Raw genomic sequence first — 20038 nt, 5'->3', positions numbered from 1 at the left:
TCCTGGAACTCACCAACAATTGCCTTCCTGTCCAGTTAATCTTATGTTCTGATTCGGCTAGGCCAGGGTATCCAATTTTTGGCCCAATATGAGTGTCATTAGGAATGTTTTTCTAAATATAAGCTGACCGTCCATGAGGACAACCCAGTTCAGTTGCTGGCTTAGCTGGGTGTAGTGTTTCGAAGTCTGCTTATCTCAGTTCGCGCAGATAAAAAGAAAGGGAGAAAAGCAGATTAGGAAAGGAGGTGAGAGAGCGAGGCTTTGGCTCCGCGGTTGGGAGCTTGCTCAGCGTGCAGGAGAACTTGGGCTCAATTCCCAGCGTAGGGCGGGGGAGGCGGAGAGGCAGTGTTCAAAGTTAGAAAGTTTGTTTCTCTCCACGTCGCCGCCAAGGCCTTGAAAAGTACGCCGTCCTAAAAAAAACCAAACAGCTATTAAAGACTTATTCATGCTCTCACACAAATCTTGTTGACTGTTCTGCCAACAGCGGTGTAGCCAAGTAATTAAGTCTCCCGTGCTTTCTGTTTCTATTGAAACACTCCAGCGGTCCTACACGCAACAGGGACGCGCAGAGTCCCAGCCCAGGGACGCGTGCGTGTTTCACCGACGCCGCGGTGCAGCCCGGGACACAGCCGGGGGAGCCCCACCTTCAGGAGCTGCTCTTTGGGCGGAGCCCCGGATTGTGATCTGTGGCGTAGAGGGCGGGCGCCGACTGTCTTCCGCTCCCCGCACAGCAGGAGCGGCCGTGACAGCGACGATGAGCTGGGAGCTGCTGCTCTGGCTGCTGGCACTTTGCGTGCTCATCTTGCCCCTGGTGCAGCTCCTGCGCTTCCTGCGGGCGGATGCCGACCTGACGTTGTTATGGGCCGAGTGGCAAGGGCGACGCCCGGGTGAGCAGTGCCCTCGGGCTCCAAAGGAGAGCCCCTACTGGGAGTGGCGGGCGGTCGGGTGGGCGGGAAAAGCGTCCCGATCTCCACTGAAAGCGAGCAAGGGCAGAGGTCCCTCCCGGTAGGATGGAGCCTCTGTGGCCAAGTTAAGCTTTGTCCCAGGGCTGGGGGCCCGGGAGGAAGCGGCTGTGTCTAAATAGGCAGTTCTCAGTGTGTCGCTTGTTTTGGTTCAAGGATGGTACTGATGTGTCGCTCAGACTAGGAGAGAAAACGTCCAACTTCGAGAGAGCGCTGCAAGCCTCTGATGCCTGCAGGATACAGACTTCTTCAGTAGGATCCTAGGGATCCCGGGACACTGTCAGGGAGGACATTGTGGAGAGCAGAGTGTGTCCCTGGCTTTGTAAGAGGCCCAGTGTCTGTTTATCCCGAATATGTTTCTCCTGTGCTTTTAACTCTCCCCAAGCACTGAAAGAAAATTGGATCTGACTCACTCACTTACCTAATTGCTACAAAAGTGTCAAAATAGAAAGCACCGAGCTGGCATTTTGCCAGGGGGGAGATCATTCTGGGCACACTAAGGCACATTTCACCTGCTGTATTTTGCTCTGCGCCTTGCTCAGTATTTGACACTCGCTTAATACACCTTTCAAGGATGTGGCGTGTTGTGTCACGTGGGCAGCGTGCTTAGTACTTCACAAACAGCCCCTGACCTTTGGAACAATTCTTATAAGGTGCTCATTATTCGTTATTGTTTTTCAGTTAGAGTCACTGACAGAGAAACTAAAAGCCTGCCCGAGGTAGGCTTTTGATCCTTAAAGGACTATCTATGGTGACAAACAAGTACTAGGAGCATCTCAGGAAAGTGCTTTGAAGTAGCTGGCCACTCAGAAGATAGAGTGTATTCAAAGTCTGCAGAGCAGGAGTAGGTGCAAATTGGATCTTGGAGACTAAAAGATAAAGAGAGGGTAGCATTTTATGTCCTTCCCGAACAAGGCTGGCAGACATTCCTGCTGTTTTATTTCTGAGGCGGCATTTCTTTGACTCTAACAGGTACAGTACTGCTTGCAAATTCTCTGCTGCAGAACTGAAGAAGACATGGCTGTGACCTGTAGACTGTCTCTCATTTTTGAGGGCAGGAATCCCAAATACCCTACACTTCTATTAACTGTAATTCCCTCTTCCCTGATCATTGTTTAGACAGAAGGGATGTGGGCCAATTCACTGCCGGGAGCTGCCTGTGGTTGTTGTTTGTGTTTGAGCCTCTGTGCTTTTATTTAATCTGAAGATTGAATTAAAATCAGTTTATAAATTATATAATTGTATGAGAATTACTAACACATTAAATTATGTCTGAAATGTAAAATTGCATATTGAGCAACTGGCAAAAGTTGTCTTTTCAAAGCAAGCAAGAGCTAAAAGCCACTAAAAGTAATACTGTTAGTTGACTTGTTTCTGAGACAGAGTCTGCTCTGACTCTGCCCCTCTTCTTCCTGTCTCTCTGCTTGGATTTCTCGCCTGGCTCTTATCCTGTCTTATCATAGGTCAAAGCAGTTTTGTTATTAACCAATGGCAGCAACATATATTCACAGTGTACAGAAAAACCATCCCACAGCACTTCCCCCTTTCTGTCTAATCAAAAAGGAAGGTTTTCATTTTAACATAGTAAAATTACATATAACAAAACAGTAGTCAAGCAAGATTTACAGTTACAATAATCTAGTCTATTTGTATTTGGCAAATTTAAAGAAAATATTCTATCATCTATCCTATATTTGTGAGTCTAAAGTTTCATATCTAATTTGCCCTTTATCATAACAAAGGAAAACTATAATTATAACTATCTAGTCTTCAACTCCATCAAAGACCCCAGAAGGATATAATAGTAATATCTGAATAAACAGGAAGTACATTGTAGGCAACTTCCAAAATTCAAGAAATGACAGAGACATCTGACTGCCTGGACATTCATCCAAAGTTCCTCTGTAACACTGAGGCATCTATCTTCAGCCTACAGGCCTAGAGTCTCTGGCAGACTTTTCAGTGAAGCAGGAAATTTGAAGACTGTTTCATCTATTGGCAAGGTTCATCAGTTGCTTTACTCTGTGTCTTGCGGAATGTCTGGAAGTTTCTTCTGTAAAACAGGAACCTGAAGGACCATCTTACCTTGTTTTGGCAAAGTTCAGTGGTCATTTTCCTATGGGTCTTGCATGCTCATTTTATATAATATATTGTCAAGCAGTCCAGGCAAGATCAGTTTCCTGCCCAAATTGCTAGCCTTTTCCACTTTGAAAGCAAACTCCATAACAAGTTTCTTGGATGTCCATCATTCTCTTTGAAGTAATTGGTGCTGTCCAGAAAAATCTAAGTTTTAAAAACATTTTAAATGCCATAATCTGTAGGTCTTTGAAGTGTTTGAAGATTATCTATCTAATTGAAATATATCTCTGCATACCTAAAAAACTTACTAACATGACTATAAGTTTGATTATTATAGATGACTACTAATCTGTATTTCTTAACAATATATTACAATTTTAAATGAGTTGCATAAACATAATGTCTTAAAAAAAGAGTAGAGATATACATACAGTATAACAAAATTGACCCTGAATTTGTATTAATAAACCAAAATCCATACCAATATAAAGTATTTTGAGATTAACAGTTGTTTTTTGGATTAAAGTAGATTTAATAATCTACTTTTTTTTTCATCATCTCTATATCATATCCCCCTTTAAATAAAAACAAACATTCATAAACAATATTTTGGAAATTTGGGTGTAGCTTTCTATGCTACTTCCTGCTGATTGGTGACACTGGCAATCTTATGGTGATCCTGAGCAAATTTAGAATTATGGTCAAGTCTTGATTGTAGTAGTCTGTGAGGCTACATCATCTCAGCCAGTTGCCTTGAAGCTGTTCTGGATATTGGATCATCTGGAGACCTCTCAGGGATTCTTCCTTGATGGAACCATATTAACCTGGAAGGAATCCACAACTTCTCATCTGCTGTGGAAACAGAAGCAAAACCTCTTTTCCAAAGCAACATGTCTTTAGACCCTAATTTTGAAGTCAAGATACTTATGTATGTATATATATATATATAATAATATAATAAATATAATATATATATATATAATATATATATATATATATATTAGTTTAACTTAGCAGCCCCTACAATCAAATGTCTCCCTGCAGTTAAAGACCCCAAAGACAACACAATAATATACATATCCAGACTCTCTGTGTATTTTTCATCTTTACGTGCCTTTTTTTTTCTATTTCTTTTTAAAGGACTTTCTCTATCCTTTTCTTCTCTCTCCCAAGCCTATGTATATTTTTAAACACACTGTAACCGGTTTAGAGGTTTTTTTTTTTTTTTTTTCTATCTGAATCTGTTTTATTGTGTATCTTTAATCCTTTTCTGACCAGAAGAGTTTTTAAATTGCTAAGCTGCGTGGCTAGAACCAAAGTGGCTGCTCAGCTTTTCAACATGGCACTGGTACCAATGAGCCTTGCTTACCTCCCCAATTCTGGGAAGCAATATTAAGTAGCATGCCTGTGTTTTTAAGCTCAAGACTGTGCTCCCAAGCCCCCAGGCAGCGGCTGGGAGAAGCCTCTTTGTATTGTGGCCTGTGAGAGACCTCAGGAGTCTGCCATATTGCTGCTGAAGCCCACCTGGCCAGGAGACGCGTCTCTATACTGCAGCCTGTAATGAGACCTGAATTAGGAAGCTGTTCTTGGCTCTGTTTTAGAATCTTTTTTTTTTTTTAACTCTCAGGTTTTATGTGGAAATTCTTGCCAAACATCCGGGCGCCAATTGTAGACAGATGAATCTCTCCCACTCTGCCTGTTCCCGAATAACCGGTCAGAGGCTTAATATTAATTACAAACTGTTTGGTCTATGGCTCAGGCTTATTGCTAGTTAGCTCTAACATCTTAAATTAACCCATTTCTATTAATCTATATTTTGCCATTACCAGTCTGCTGGCATCTTGCTCCTTGAGCAGCTGGATGGCATCTGTCCTGCCCCTGCCCCTCTTCTTCCTGTCTCTCTGCTTGAATTTCCAGCCTGGCTTACCATAGGTCAAAGCAGTTTCTTTATTAATCAGTGGTAGCAACATATATTCACAGTGTACAGAGAGACCATCCTACAGCAAAAAGCTTTGCTTACATAGTTTGGTTATTTACAGGACAAATTATATGTGTTCAAATGTCTAAGAAACTGTTGGGTTTTAAAATACTATCTCTGTTTAGGGCTTTGACTGCAGTTGGATGGTATAGTACATATGTCTATTATGCTTTGACAGTAGTTGGATGATATAGTACATATATCTATTATGCTCACAGCATGGGTTCAGTCCTCAGCACTAGGGAACTAAATTGACCATATCTGAATTTGTACACCATAGGGTAGCGGATAGTGGGGGTTCTGTTTCTGCCAGGGTTCTTAGTATTTATTCAATTGATATATATTTATGGAGTCCTTTCTATGTTCTAGTCTCTGCAAAGTGTTAGGCCACTACTGTGAAGGAGGACAGGGTCTCAGCCTCAATGGATTTAACAGACCTCATCTGTGGTTTCACTTCAGAAATTAGAGTTATGAAACTACAAAGTGGGGGTAACTTACTCCCGAAAAGCTTAGTTTTCTGAAGAACTCAGACTCCGTGAAGTTCTTGTGAGGGTTTTAATATGGAATTGTGTTACGCTCGTAGACAAGAATGAAATAAGGCCAGCCTGGATAGCCTTATTACCCCCTGTCACGGGACAAACTAGAGTCCCAAAGAGACCAGGCGTGAGGCCTGGTGAGTGTAACAGGGCCCCAGACCTTAGGACAACTGACTCCATGATGGAAGTGCCATTCAGGCTGTTAAACTCAGCATGTAGACAGCACCACCTGCCAAAACTAAAACAATGACCTAATGCATCAAAGCCCACAGTCCTGGGAAAGTCTCTAAAGGTACCAACCTTGCCTTTTGGCTTCTCTAGTTCTGCTTCTGGCTAACTGTTCTTGTTGAGTGAAGTATGTCAACCCAGGACACGGTTTTTGTCCTGAAAAGTTTTCCCTGAGAAAGGCTCAGGGCTACACTGGGATCCTGAACATCCTGTGTAGTTGCCGGCCAGCCAATAAAGACTTCCTTTTGGTTTAAACCCACGAGCAAGCAGTCTGCTCTGGTGGATGCCCCACAACCGGGAGACTGGCCGTTAAAGCTGCTTGCTGCATAAGCTTGATGAGCCGAGTTCCGTCCTGGAAGCCACAAAAAGCTGGAAGAAAAGAACTGCCTTCTCCAGTTGTCTCCTGACCGCCAACATGCACAGAAGGCATGTGTGCATAGGCCCTGTCATGTGCGCATACGCCCTGTCATGTGCGCATGCGCCCTGTCATGTGCGCACCTGTCATGTGCGCATGCTCCCTGTCATGTGCGCACCTGTCATGTGTGCATACGCCGTCATGTGCACACCTGTCATGTGTGCATACGCTCTGTCATGCGCACATACGCCCTGTCATGTGCATGCCCACACAACAGTAATCATGATGATGAAATTTAAAAAAATTAAGTCCAGGAAGAGAACTGGGGCACAGTATTACACCACGGTGACCCTGGAACTTATGATGTGGAGGCAGGGGGATGAAGAAATACGTGTTTCAGGCAAACATAGCAAGATACTGTCTAAGCAACGACAAAAACCCAAGGTGATTATGTCATCCTCTTGAGCACCCTAGGGTGTTTCGAAGGCCTCACCTGTGGTTTCACTTCAGAAATTAGAGTTATGAAACTACAAAGTGGGTGGGAACTTCAGAATCCTTTATCCAAATCTCCCATTTAATAGAGAAAGCAATGAGTTTCTAGTCACTGGCTTTGATTTTCTTTGTCAGGTAAATGGATAAATTGAGACTTAGAGTGAAACTGTGTAGGTATGAGTCTTAGAGTCTTAGCTACTAATAGATTCTGGTACAGTCACCCAGATTCCAAAATATACAGCGTACCGTATAGATGATTAATTAATAACATGGTGTTCACCATTTTTAAGAAAACTCTGGTAGAAGATGCTTTCTTAGAATTCTTCCATTCTATTTCTTTTTTTTTTCCTCCCGGAGCTGAGGACCGAACCATTGAGCTAAATCCCCAACCCCACATTCTATTTCTTTACTTATTTATTTTGTTTGTTTGTTTGTTTGAGACAAGGTCTCTGCCTATTAAGCTGGCTCCAACCGACTATGTAGCCAAGTAAGTACGGCCTTGAACTTCTTTCCTCTTGTCTCCACGTTCAAAGTTCTGGGAGAACAGACATACACCACCACGCCTGGTTTATGGAGGTGCTAGAGACTGCTCCCAGACTGTGTGTACTCCAGGCAAGCATCCCGACAGCTGGGTTGATCCCCCACACTTGAACTTTTACGCTGCACATATTAGCCCTTCATAGTTAGTAGCGGTATATTAAAAAGTTTACTTATTTCATTCCTGTTTTACTACTCTTTGGCATTTAGGTATCATTCACCATATTCTGGCTCCCCTGTAACCCTCCTCCTTCCTCCGCAGAATGGGAGCTGACTGACATGGTGGTGTGGGTGACTGGAGCGTCCAGTGGCATTGGCGAGGAGCTGGCTTTCCAGTTGTCTAAACTGGGCGTCTCTCTGGTGCTGTCAGCCAGAAGGGTGCAGGAGCTGGAGCGGGTGAAGAGACGGTGCCTGGGTGAGTCAATTCCCGACAACAGCGTGCGCCCTAGAAGTGAGAATCCAAACTCAAGGGCAGCTTCGGGAAGTGAGGGGAGGTGGGACTGTCCTGCGCAGCCCGCGCCGTCTCCAGAGCGGCGCATGCACAGTCCGGCCTCCTCTTCTGCTACCTCTTTGCCTTTTCTGCCACCCTTCCACTGTGCTTTTATGCCAACTTTTGATGTCGAGGGGCGCGTAAGCACCAACCAGTTCGTAAGTGCTGCTGGATTTTAATGATCGAACGACTTATATCTTTGCTTTAGGAGAAGAGGTTGTTATCCACAGTGTTCCTGTGTGCAACCAATGAAACGTAGTCAGGAATGATCCTTATTAGGTTTTGCTTTATGTCAGATAGTAAAGTCCTGGGCGGGAGTGTGTGTGTGTGTGTGTGTGTGTGTGTGTGTGTGTGTGTGTGTGTGTTAGGATGATGAATAAAAAGAAAGGAAAGAAGAAATATGGTTTAAAAATGAACCTGAGGTAATACCTCCCTCTATATACACACAACAGATGACACTGTTAATATTGTCATTGGCTTGAGTTTTAATGTGGTCATGTTCACTTTAATAGTAGCCTCAGGGAGTGTTTAGCATTTAGTATTTTAATATAGTCTTAAATATACGTGTGCCTCTGTGTGTGTGTGTGCCTCTGCCTGTGTGTGTGCCTCTGCATGTGTGTGTGTGTGTATAATCTCTGCCTGTTATTCTTTCACTTTTTTTTCTTTTATTTTGCTGACTGCATTCACCCAATGATAAGAGTTCTTTGCCCCAGTAAATAACGTCACAAGGTTCTTTTCATGACGTTGTTTTCAAAAGCCTCTTGTGTTTTAGTTCTGTGCATTTTTTTGGGGTAACGGTCATTGGTCCTGTGCCTCTGTGACTTGTAAGGCTTGCCCTAGCAGAGAGGATAAATCACATCAGCAGTGCTGAGGTGGTTTGAGGACCACCGGCCCCTTTTCTCTGTGTGGTCACTGGTGCAAGCCTTTCCATTTTTTAAAAGTTTAAAAGTTTTATGGTGTTTTTTCATCTCTTTGCCCACGAGACTTCTGTTCCGCTCACGGTCTATGTACTTGCTACTTTTTTCTTACTGGCATTTATTACTTTAGATTCAAGTTAAAGTCCAGAATAATTCATTCCAACTGTTCCACTGGTGACCAGAAATAGAAAGGATCAATTATGTCCCTGACTTAGTTAGGGTTTCTATTGCTGTGATGAGACACCGTGACCATGGCAACTCTCATAAAGGGAAACATTTAATTGGGGTGGCTTACAGTTCAGAGCTTCAGTCCATTATCATCATAACAGGGAGCATGGTGGTGTGCAGGCAGACGTGGTGCTGGAGTAGTAGCTGAGAATCCTACCACTTGCAGGCAACAGGAAGTTGACTGAGACATAGGAAACCAAAGCCCACCCCCACAATGACACACTTCCTCCAACAAGGCCACACCCACTCCAACAAACCACACCTCCTAACAGTGCCACTCCCTGTGAGCTCATGGGGGCAATGACATTCAAACTATCACAGTCTCAGAATGTTTTTAGGTAGGAATTGTATGAAGGACTGAGTACTTTTCCCTATTTACCTCTTGGGATCCTTGGCCTAGGGAGAGAAGCTTCTACCTCCCATCACACTGCTGGCCTTCTCAGCTTCTTATAGATGTATAGTATGGACTTAAAAGATTTAGTTTTAATTGCGTGTATGTGTGTCCGTCTGTGCATGTGAGTGCAGGTGCTCTCGCAGGTGCCGGCTCTCCCTGGAGCTGTAATTATAGACGGTCGTGAGCCGGGTGCTAGGAATTGAACTCAGGTGCCAATGCAGTGCACGATCTTAACCACGGAGCCATCTCTCCAGCCCTAAGCTGCTGTTTTAAATGTGGGTGCACGAGCTACTGAACTTGACGAGTCTATTGATAAAAGTAACTCTATACTTGTAAAAAAAAAAAAAAAAAAAAAAAAAAAAAAAAAAAAAAACACAAAAACCGTGGTATAATTTTTTTTTTTTTTTTTTTTGTGGGTGGAGTTACTGTTTCTTTTTGATGTGCAACCTATGCTGGCCTCAAGATCCCAGTCTACCTGGCTCCATGCTCTGAGTACATTGCGGTTGTGGACCACTTTGTGCAATTGGCTGAGTTTCCTCAGTTTCTATCTACTAGTATAATATTTACATATATATATAGAGAGAGACAAGGTCCTGCCACATAGCCTCTGCTCATCTGGAACTTGCTGCGTAGACCAGAATAAACTCAAGTTTCTGCAGTTCGCCTCTGCCTTCCAAGTGCAGGGACTCTAGCTGCGTCGTCACATCCAGTTCATTCTTTGCAAAGTCCCTCTGTGTATAGTCAAGGGGAAGGAAGCACGCTGTACTGCTTCCGGTCAGCTAAACCGCTGGTCTGAGACGGCGGCGTAACATCACTGGTCCGCTTTCCTGCTCAGTGAGGGTGCAGAGTCGCCTAGAATGAGTTCATTGCCGCCTTCCTGTGGGATAGAGGTTAAACTGAACTGCTAAGTTGAGTTCAGTGGAACTGGGGAGTGTCTTGCTTACTGTTCATGTGTCTTTTTTCAGAGAACAGCAGTTTAAAAGAAAAAGAAATACTGGTGTTGCCCCTTGACCTGACCGACACAGGTTCCCACGAGGCAGCCACCAAAGCCGTTCTGCAGGAGTTTGGTAAAGTAAGTTGCATTTTATATCCATGAAGCATGGATGGCGTCGCTTGTCTGTCTTTAAAAAAAAAAAAAAAAGACAAACTAGCTGGGCGGTGGGCGCACGCCTTTAATCTCAGCACTCAGGAGGCAGAGCCAGGCGGATCTCTGTGAGTTTGAGGCCAGCCTGCAGAGTGAGTTCCAGGACAGACGCAAAGCTACACAGAGAAACCCTGTCTTGGAGGGAAAACAAACAAACAAAAAACCAGCAACAGGGATTTCCAGCTGTGGATCCCCTTCAAAGGGAAGGAGACAGACAGAGCGCATGTGGTGAGGTCAGGCCTAGGCTTAGCTTCTGCTGCTGCTTCTTCTCCTTCTTTTTCTTCTCCTTCTCCTCCTCCTTCTTTAAAGATTTATTTATTATTTATTATGTACACAGAAGAGGGTGCCAGATCTCATTACAGATGGCTGTGAGCCACCATATGTGTGCTGGGAATTGAACTCAGGACCTCTGGAAGAGCAGTTGGTGCTCTTAACCTCTGAGCCATCTCTCCAGCCCCTAGGCTTAGCTCTTTAACCGTTGGCTGTTGGGCTTCAGCTCCTTAGTACTTCTCGCTTCCCAAGAACAAATTCTCTATGCAGAATGAGAGAAGTTAACATCCGCGGATGCTTTTCTTTTTCCTGCTACTTGTTACTTTACTTCGAATGGAGAGTCTATGGGTGAATTCTTGCTTCTTCTCTTCCTTCCTTCCTTCCTTCCTTCTTCTTCCTTCCTTCCTTCCTCCTCCTCCCTCCTCCCTTCCTTCCTTCCTTCCTTCCCCTCCTTCTCTTCCTCTCTCCACCCCCCTTGACACAGGTTTGATGTAGCTCTCTTCTGGAACTCACTCTGTAGACCAAGTTGGCCTTGAATTCAGAGATCTGCCTGCTTCTTCCTCCCAAGTGCTGAGATCAAAGGTGTGCGCCACCACACCTGGCTTTGCTTATTTTATTTTTTTAGCTGCCACTAGAACCACATCACTGTCCCTTTTACTATTCAAGTTAATAACACAATCATTTTCTTAGGCTATCTCTAAGTACCCATTTTCTGATTTTTTAGATTGACATTTTGGTCAACAACAGTGGAAGAAGCCAACGTTCCTTAGTTCTAGAAACCAACCTGGATGTCTTCAAGGAGCTGATCAATCTGAACTACTTAGGGACGGTGTCCTTGACCAAGTGTGTTCTGCCTCACATGGTAGAGAGGAAACAAGGGAAGATTGTTACTGTGAACAGCATTGCGGGAATTGCTTCTGTGCCCCTTTCCAGTGGGTACTGTGCCAGCAAGCATGCTCTTCGGGTAAGACAGCCCAGACTCTGTGCATGACCTCTGTGTGTGCATGACCTCTGTGTGTGCAAGACCTCTGTGTGTGCATGACCTCTGTGTGCATATGACCTCTGTGTGTGTTTGGGCCATAAGACTTTCAGTGAATATGCTGATTAAACCTGGGCTGTAAACGTGAGACTGAAACAAGAGAGCTTGACATCTCCCCTTAGATAAAAGAACAACCCTTTAGTCACTCCTGCCTAGAAATCCGTAACAGCTTGGCACACATTGTACCAGACCCTGGGGATGTAAGGATGAGACACGGGTTCTTCCTTTAGGATAATCTGCTCAGGATTTCACATTTCCTCTGACTCAACCTGTGTCCTCATGGTAATGAGGCTCTAACACTGTTTCCTCCCGCACACGTTTTAGGATGTGTTTTTGTTGTCCCGTGTCTGTGACTTCTTTTCATCCCCTTTCCTTGGTCTTTATGTCACCTTGTGCATGCACGTTAGAGACAGGTCCTGCAGCCGGGTGATCAGTCCTGGGCCGGTCTCACTTGGGGAGCATGTGACTCTACTTCTTATGGTCTCTTTGGAAGAAGACCATCTGATCAGGGCAGTGACTAGGCTTGATTTGTATTCTATATCTGATGAGGCATAAACAGCAGAACTGAATGAATTTTTAATTTTGGCTTACGAGTAAATGTGAAGAAATAGTGAATTCAGTATGACAATAAGGCATTACTAAACGTTATAGCTCATGTCTCAGAAGGAGAATTTTAGTGGCACATTCTACCCCTGGCCGAATGAGAGACAGTGACGCAAGTCATCATGCTTTCATGGAAACGGAAGTCGTGGTTCGGCAGGATCCATCTCTGCCGTACACAACAGGTAGTGTCAGGTGATGAAGGGCTGCATCTGGGAGGCTTTCCTCGGACTTAGTAAGGGGCTGTCAATCAACCTCCCTAGAGACAGTCCCATCTCAGACAGGCAGATGCAGTGGAGTACAGATCCCGCCGGTTGGTTGTTGGCACTTGGTCTAAGAGATGCAGGATGCTCTCAGTAGAGCACAGTTGGAGCTGTCTAGTCTGTCCACTGAGACTCTCTGTTTTGAATTCTGGGCTGAATTCTCTGACAAAAAGCAGGCAGGTAGAGCGGTAGCTCTGTACCCAAATGCTGAGACTAGGAGGCTTTTTTGTTTGTTTGTTTTGAGACTGTCTCTTGTGGCACAGGCTGATCTTGAGCTCTATACTCTGCCTTTATCACCCAAGAGCTGGGATCACGGGTACGCACCACCATGTCCCAGGAGGCCTTTTTAAAGAACACACTTCCTTCTCATATTCCCGGATGTTACAGTGAACTTTTTCTTTTTTTCTTTTTTTATTTTTTTTTTTTTTTGGTTTTTTCAAGACAGGGTTTCTCTGTGTAGCTTTGCGCCTTTCCTGGAACTCGCCTTGGAGACCAGGCTGGCCTCGAACTCACAGAGATTCGCCTGCTCTGCCTCCCGAGTGCTGGGATTAAAGGCGTGCGCCACCACCGCCCGGCTAATTTTCTTTTTTTAAAGAAAGTATTTTTATTTTGTCTGTGCACCACATGCATGCAGTACCCAAGGAAACCAGAAGAGGGCACTGGATTCCCTGGAACTGCAGTTACGCATAGCTAGCTGTAAGTGTTGTGCCCAGGTCGCAAGACCCCCAAGCAAGACCACCGCAGAGCCAATATCCGATACAAGCACACAGAGGTTTTTAATAACAAAACAAGCAAGCTTGATCCGCGTCCAATGTCCGACACAGCAGGTGGAGGAGAACGGCCCCGAGTACTCACTTTAAGGGGTTTATATAGGAAAGGTTTACGTGCAGTTTGGGATTGGACAAGGGGGCTAGGGGTGAGGTAGTTCTTTGAAGTTACTGGCTGAACTATAAGCATGAGGTTACTGATGGCTAACAGGATTCAGGGGAATCTACAGAGACATCAATTTTTACTCCATATATCCTGCTTTTGTTGAACCTAGGATATATACACTCAAATTTATTGTTCCAGTCCTACTTTCCTCTGAGGTCAACTTCTGGTCATTAGAGCCCATTACTCCCCATATCTTGTTTTGCCAAGTCCAGGATACATAGATTTATTGTCCCAGCCTTAGAAGTTCAAAATTTGGTCACTTCTAAAACTGCTGGTCAGCAAATACTTTTGGGGAGGGGAGGGGGAAGTGTCTCTCAAGATGGCTACTGACTTTTCCCTTTCATAAGCTGCCACATAGGTGCTTGGGGACCAGACCTACAAGAGCAACAAGTGTTCTTCACCTCTGAGCTATCTCTCCCTCTCTAACAGTGAACTTTTTTTTTTTTTGGTTTTCCGAGACAGGGTTTCTCTGTGTAGCTTTGCGCCTTTCCTGGAACTCACTTGGTAGCCCAGGCTGGCCTTGAACTCACAGAGATCCGCCTGGCTCTGCCTCCCGAGTGCTGGGATTAATTAAAGGTGTGTGCCACCACCGCCTGGCTAACAGTGAATTTTTAATCACTGTGTGTACATGATATGATAGGAGAGGATTCAGTGTCGTGCTGGTTGCTTGGTTCCCTCTGTCTTGCTACAGAGGGAAAATATTAAATGTACAGGAGTTCTTCATTCCTTTACCAAGCATTTTGTTTTGGAGCCTCTCTGAGGTAGGCACTGTGTGAGTGTTGTATGATACCATTTCTGGGAAGACATGAACAACATCTGCTCCCCCCAGACAGGGATCCCATGACAGACCAAAGTATAGATACTATCAAAGTCCAGCTTGGTGAACCAATGAGTTGTATTGGAATGACTTCAGGATATGGGTGAGGGGTTACTTACAGGAGCAGAAATGACCAAAGACAGCTGCATCGTGAAGTCCACCCCGGCATGAGTGACAGCTCACAACAACTGGGACCCTGGTGCACACTGCACAGCCTGCAGGCAGCTCAGCAGGTTGGAGAGTTTCTTCTCCAGGGAGCTCAGTTGGTCTAAGCCTTTCCTAGACAGCTCGGCTTGCCTGACATTGACTCTCAACAGTCCGGACAGCTTATATATGCTTAGGGTGGGAGGGGCCTAGTGAATCTGGTCAGTTTCAGGGACTTCCTGAAGCTATTTTGAGTTGTTTGCTTTCTGAATTTAAGGAGCTTTGCTGCGGGATGGAATGCTTCATTCCCTCCTTAGAACATTCTGTTTCACCTCCTTTCAAACATTCTACATCTGAAGGGGCTTCCCTCCAAAGTGGAAGGTTTTAATCCCACAGGAAACTCCTATGTAACAGCCAGTCTGTCAGCAGGAAACCCCATCGCTTCTGCGCTTGTTAGGAGTCAGTACTTAAGAGCTGACAGATACTTGATGGTCTTCGATTGTGCAGGAATGGATCACAATCTTTCTTTTTAGGGTCATAAGTATTGCTTTATTTGTTTGTTTGTTTTGTCCCATCCCCCCACTCCCCCCCAACCCTCGCCCCTCAACCCAACCAGTCTCCTGGGGCACATGTTGGCCTCTCACTCCCTTATTTGCTGAGGATAGCTTTGAACATCTGATCCCCCTGCTCTCCCTTTCTACTGAGGGGTAACAAGTGTGAGCCACCATACCCAACATCTGGTCTTTTAACATAATGCAGGAACATTGCCTAATTAAGGAAAAGAAATAAGGGGAAGCAAATATCTGCTTATTTCTGTTGCATTGGAAATGGCCTGTATCTTCAAGTGCAGATTCATCTTGGTCCTTGGAAGGTCCTGCAGTAGGTGGTCACATCATATCTATACTAGTCTTATATCAGTCATTGGCTAGACAATGACTAATTCTACACTGAAATTGAAGTAGATCCCCCTTCCCACTGCCCTGCCCTTGGAACAGTGGGGGCTTCCTTCCAGAACCTTGATTAGGCACAAAACACACCCAAATACCTGTTTTTACAGAGAGATCTTTTATTAAGTGGGGAAAAAAAGTTAAAGTGGCTGCTTTCTGACTCAGGCAGAAAAAGAGCAGCAAATGACCTACAGGTGTAATTTTTAAGAGGGAAAAAAGGGAGATCTGTGTTAGAATGGGCTAGGATGGAGGTGTGTGTTAGGATAGACTAGGATGGAGGTGTGTGTTAGGATAGACTAGGATGGAGGTCTGTGTTAGGATAGACTAGGATGGAGGTGTGTGTTAGGATAGACTAGCATGGAGGTGTGTGTTAGGATAGACTAGGATGGAGGTCTGTGTTAGGATAGACTAGGATGGAGGTGTGTGTTAGGATAGACTAGGATGGAGGTCTGTGTTAGGATAGACTAGGATGGAGGTCTGTGTTAGGATAGACTAGGATGGAGGTGTGTGTTAGGATAGACTAGGATGGAGGTGTGTGTTAGGATAGACTAGGATGGAGGTCTGTGTTAGGATAGACTAGGATGGAGGTGTGTGTTAGGATAGACTAGGATGGAGGTGTGTGTTAGGATAGACTGGCATGGAGGTGTGTGTTAGGATAGACTAGGATGGAGGTCTGTGTTAGGATAGGGGGAGGTCTGTGTTAGGATAGACTAGGATGGAGGTGTGTGTTAGGATAGACTAGGATGGAGGTCTGTGTTAGGATAGACTAGGATGGAGGTCTGTGTTAGGATAGACTAGGATGGAGGTCTGTGTTAGGATAGACTAGGATGGAGGTCTGTGTTAGGATAGACTAGCATGGAGGTCTGTGTTAGGATAGACAGGATGGAGGTCTGTGTTAGGATAGACTAGCATGGAGGTCTGTGTTAGGATAGACTAGCATGGAGGTCTGTGTTAGGATAGACTAGGATGGAGGTCTGTGTTAGGATAGACTAGATGGAGGTCTGTGTTAGGATAGACTAGCATGGAGGTCTGTGTTAGGATAGACTAGCATGGAGGTCTGTGTTAGAATAGACTAGGATGGAGGTCTGTGTTAGGATAGACTAGGATGGAGGTCTGTGTTAGGACAGACTAGGATGGAGGTCTGTGTTAAGATAGACAGGATGGAGGTGTGTGTTAGGATAGACTAGGATGGAGGTCTGTGTTAGGATAGACAGGATGGAGGTGTGTGTTAGGATAGACAGGATGGAGATCTGTGTTAGGATAGACTAGGGTGGAGGTGTGTGTTAGGATAGACTAGGATGGAGGTCTGTGTTAGGATAGACAGGATGGAGGTGTGTGTTAGGATAGACTAGGATGGAGGTCTGTGTTAGGATAGACAGGATGGAGGTGTGTTAGGATAGACAGGATGTGGTGGTAAAAGATAAGGGATGAAGGATGGAAAGGGGGCCGGGTATTTGTCCCTGAGGGATGAAGGATCACCTCTGGATAGAGGGGAGACAAACATGGCCCATAGAAAATAGGCTGTTTATAAAGGTAAGGGGGACCCCCTGTATTAGGAGTGTTTAATTTTAATTGGGCATGTATTTGGATAACATATTATACTTGCTTTTTTCTTTACTTTATCCTTTCTCTTTTTTTTATGTTCTTGTTTTGTGGTCCTTAGGGTTTTTTCAATGCTCTCCAATGTGAGCTTATCAATTATCCAGGAATTACATTTTGCAATGTTTACCCTGGGCCTGTGCAGTCCGACATTGTGAAGAATGCCCTAACTGAAGAAGTAACTAAGGTAAAATTCTAGAAGGGAAATAATTGAGTCCTATCTAGCCACGTTTGCTTAATCTTATAAGTCCGGGCCAATTCAGAGCTACTCGTGAACTGTTCACAGAAAGCGACAGCGTTAAGAAAAGTGTTTAAGGGGTTGGGAATTGAGCTCAGTGGTAGAGCGCTTGCCTAGCAAATGCAAGGCCCTGGGTTCAGTCCTCAGCTCCGGGGAGGGGGGGGGGCGGGTACGGGGGACAAAGAGGAAAAAAAAGTGTTCAAGTTACTTGGTAGTATTTCAGTGTCTCATTTTAACAATGGCTAGTGACATTGCCAGAGTGTCCCTTATAAGTTCGCCATTATAGATCCACTACTCTTATTAAGAAAGTCCTTTTATCTTTTTCTATTTCTTCCCTATTATGCCACTTGTTAAATATAAGTTATTTTTATGTTGTGTGGTGCTAGGGATTGAAGCCAGGATCTTATCCATTCTAGATAATCATCTCTGGACTGTACAGCCTTAGCCCCTAATGGAAATCTTGGTAATTTGATACTTCTAAAAATGTGATAATAAAGTAGACATTGGTGCCCTATTCTGAGATAATTATAATTAAAGGTAAAGAGCCTTTAGCATGTGCAATCTTATCTGATGAATGCATGACTTGGGCTCTTTGAAATATCATAAATTACAAACCTCCAGTACCTCCTATGAAGACTCCCAGTTGACAGACAGGTCACAAAGAGTCTCACTGCTGGATGGCCTCTGGGTCCTTCCTGGTAAACATTCTCATGGAACGGTTTGGAATCTTCAGTACTCACTTCTGTTTGACTTGCAGCCCATGAAAAACGGTATAGATCAGTCTTACAAGATGCCAACGAGCCGCTGTGTCCAGCTGATGCTAATCTCCATGGCCAACGATTTGAAGGAAGTCTGGATCTCTGATCACCCTGTCTTATTGGGGGCATACGTATGGCAGTATATGCCAACCTGGGCCTTATGGCTGACCTCCAAATTGGGGAAGAAAAGAATACAAAGCTTTAAGGATGGTTTGGTAAGAGCAATTTATAGATTTCTTCGCAGTATGCATGAATCCTGTGAAAATCCTGTTTTCCAGGTTCTTAAAGATTTTTTTTTTTTTGTTTTTCTGACTCCGTACCAGTCTCATGATTAAAATACAGAGAATGTGAAACATATTCTGTACCCACACAGTATATTTGATGGTTTGCCACATGATTTCTAGTCTGGAAGAGTCAAATTTTTATAAGGTAAAAGTCAAAACGAAGGCTGCCAGTCTCTCTTCTTCACTCATGGTCAGGTTTCAAAAAGTCCCTCACTCTGTCTGTTTCATGTTTTACTTGCTTTACAACTATTTCTAAATAAGCTGGGCACTTCTTATTTCCAGGCACCGTTTCTGGGTGATGATTGCATCCAGGGCAGTAGCCACACTCCATCTTAGATTATCATTTTTTGTCTGTCTTTGTGCCAATTCTTGGATGAGCAAATGCTTACCCTTCCCAAAGAAAAGCCACATTTAGGGGTAAACAAGTTGCTTTGTTTTATCTTGTAAACAGTGTATTAAAAGTTCATAAGTGATTCTAGAGTAACATCCAAATATTTCTTTTCTTTTTCCTTTCTTCCTTTTTTTCCTCCCTCCCTCCTTCTGTCCGTCCCTCCCTCCCTTCCTCCTTCCTTCCTTTCTCATTACATATTTCTGGCTACCCTTGACATCCCTACATAAACCAAAACTGGCCTTGAATTCACAGAGACCTGCCTGCCTCTGCCTCCCAAGTGCTGGGATTAAAGGTGCACACCACCACAATCAGCCAGATATTTCAAAATTCTAGGCACTCTGACCTATTGTGCACACGGTTAGGCTATCTATCAGTAGGTATGATCCAGAGGAGTAACAACAAGAGTACTCATTATTTAAGTAATTCTTGCCACGTGGAGCAGATAAAAATACTAAGCCCTGGGGCAATATTTACATGCAGATCAAGAGTTTGGGCTGTGATATTTTACTTCTAATTAAAGTGTTTGCCCAAGGATTGCAAAGATCACTCTTGGTGCATGATGATACAGTACATACAGTTGATTACACAGAGGAGCTTGGTTGTCAAACATAGGAAGAAGGTCTAGTTCATGTTACGTCATTCTTTTACAGGACCCAGACTTGTCTTATATACTCCGGAAGACGAAGAAAGATTGAAACAGCCCCTTGGGATGTCTGAGCCACTTGTTGAGAATGACGGGCCGCATAAGTACAGTAAGCGTCACACAGAAGGAGGGTCAGTGACTGCTTTCTGGGTTAATTTTTTTTATACAAATATCTATTCACTATGTAATGAATAATAAATATACCTTGCCCTGTATCTTGCAAATGTGTATGAACACGCGTTACCTGCTTGAATAAAGTAATAGTCACAGTACTTTAGCACGCAGACTTAGAATCCTGGTTAGCAAACCTCACCCAGCAGTTAGAGCTGTGTGGTCAACCTCGTCTTAATTCACTTGTGCTTCTAAATGAAATACCACTGACTGGCTCCCCGCAGACCATGCTAATTTGCTTTTCACAGTTCTGGGGCCTGGGAAGTCCACAATCAAGACATCAGCAGCACTGGAGTCCTGTGATTCTGGCTCATTCTAGCTCCAAGGTGATGGTATGCTGCTGTGTCCTCCAGAGGGAAGTGCTGTGTCCTGACCTGGCGGAAGATTTGGAAGGGCAGGGCAACTCCCTTCACCAGGCTCATTGCTTTGCTTGTCTCTTTTTCGTTTTCCGAACTGAGGGCTGAATCTCGGGCCTTTACACATGCAAGGCATATGCTCTGCCACTGAGCTGGACCTTTAGCCCATTTAAAAAAAAAATCTTGTGTGTCTGATATATGTGTGAGTACAGGTATGCGCATACCACCAGGTGCATGTGGCGGTC

At 44.3% G+C, this 20038-nt stretch overlaps 1 protein-coding gene across 1 annotated transcript; it reads left to right on the top strand.

The window, feature by feature from the left end:
• Positions 1 to 671: 671 nt before the first annotated feature.
• On the top strand, positions 672 to 19543 carry LOC114683839 (dehydrogenase/reductase SDR family member 7). Its single transcript, XM_028858198.2, has 7 exons — positions 672 to 887; positions 7430 to 7582; positions 10162 to 10268; positions 11335 to 11574; positions 17017 to 17139; positions 17948 to 18163; positions 19274 to 19543. The coding sequence occupies exons 1-7, from the start codon at positions 755 to 757 to the stop codon at positions 19316 to 19318; spliced, it is 1017 nt and encodes a 338-aa protein (XP_028714031.1). The 5' UTR covers positions 672 to 754; the 3' UTR covers positions 19319 to 19543.
• Positions 19544 to 20038: the final 495 nt, after the last annotated feature.

The sequence above is a fragment of the Peromyscus leucopus genome, chromosome 14 (genome assembly GCF_004664715.2).
Source record: "Peromyscus leucopus breed LL Stock chromosome 14, UCI_PerLeu_2.1, whole genome shotgun sequence".
In the NCBI taxonomy this organism is placed as follows: domain Eukaryota; kingdom Metazoa; phylum Chordata; class Mammalia; order Rodentia; family Cricetidae; genus Peromyscus; species Peromyscus leucopus.
The sequence above is the reverse complement of the archived record's forward strand: the minus strand, read 5'-3'. Positions and strand labels throughout refer to the sequence as shown.

What these genes read in the sequence shown, in the direction of transcription:
- LOC114683839 (XM_028858198.2), top strand. Translation starts at nt 755, where the DNA reads ATGAGCTGGGAGCTGCTGCTCTGGCTGCTGGCACTTTGCGTGCTCATC. An exon ending in TTCTGCAGGAGTTTGGTAAA is followed by an intron (nt 10,269 to 11,334) that starts GTAAGTTGCATT and finishes CTGATTTTTTAG; the next exon opens with ATTGACATTTTGGTCAACAA. An exon ending in CCAGCAAGCATGCTCTTCGG is followed by an intron (nt 11,575 to 17,016) that starts GTAAGACAGCCC and finishes TGTGGTCCTTAG; the next exon opens with GGTTTTTTCAATGCTCTCCA.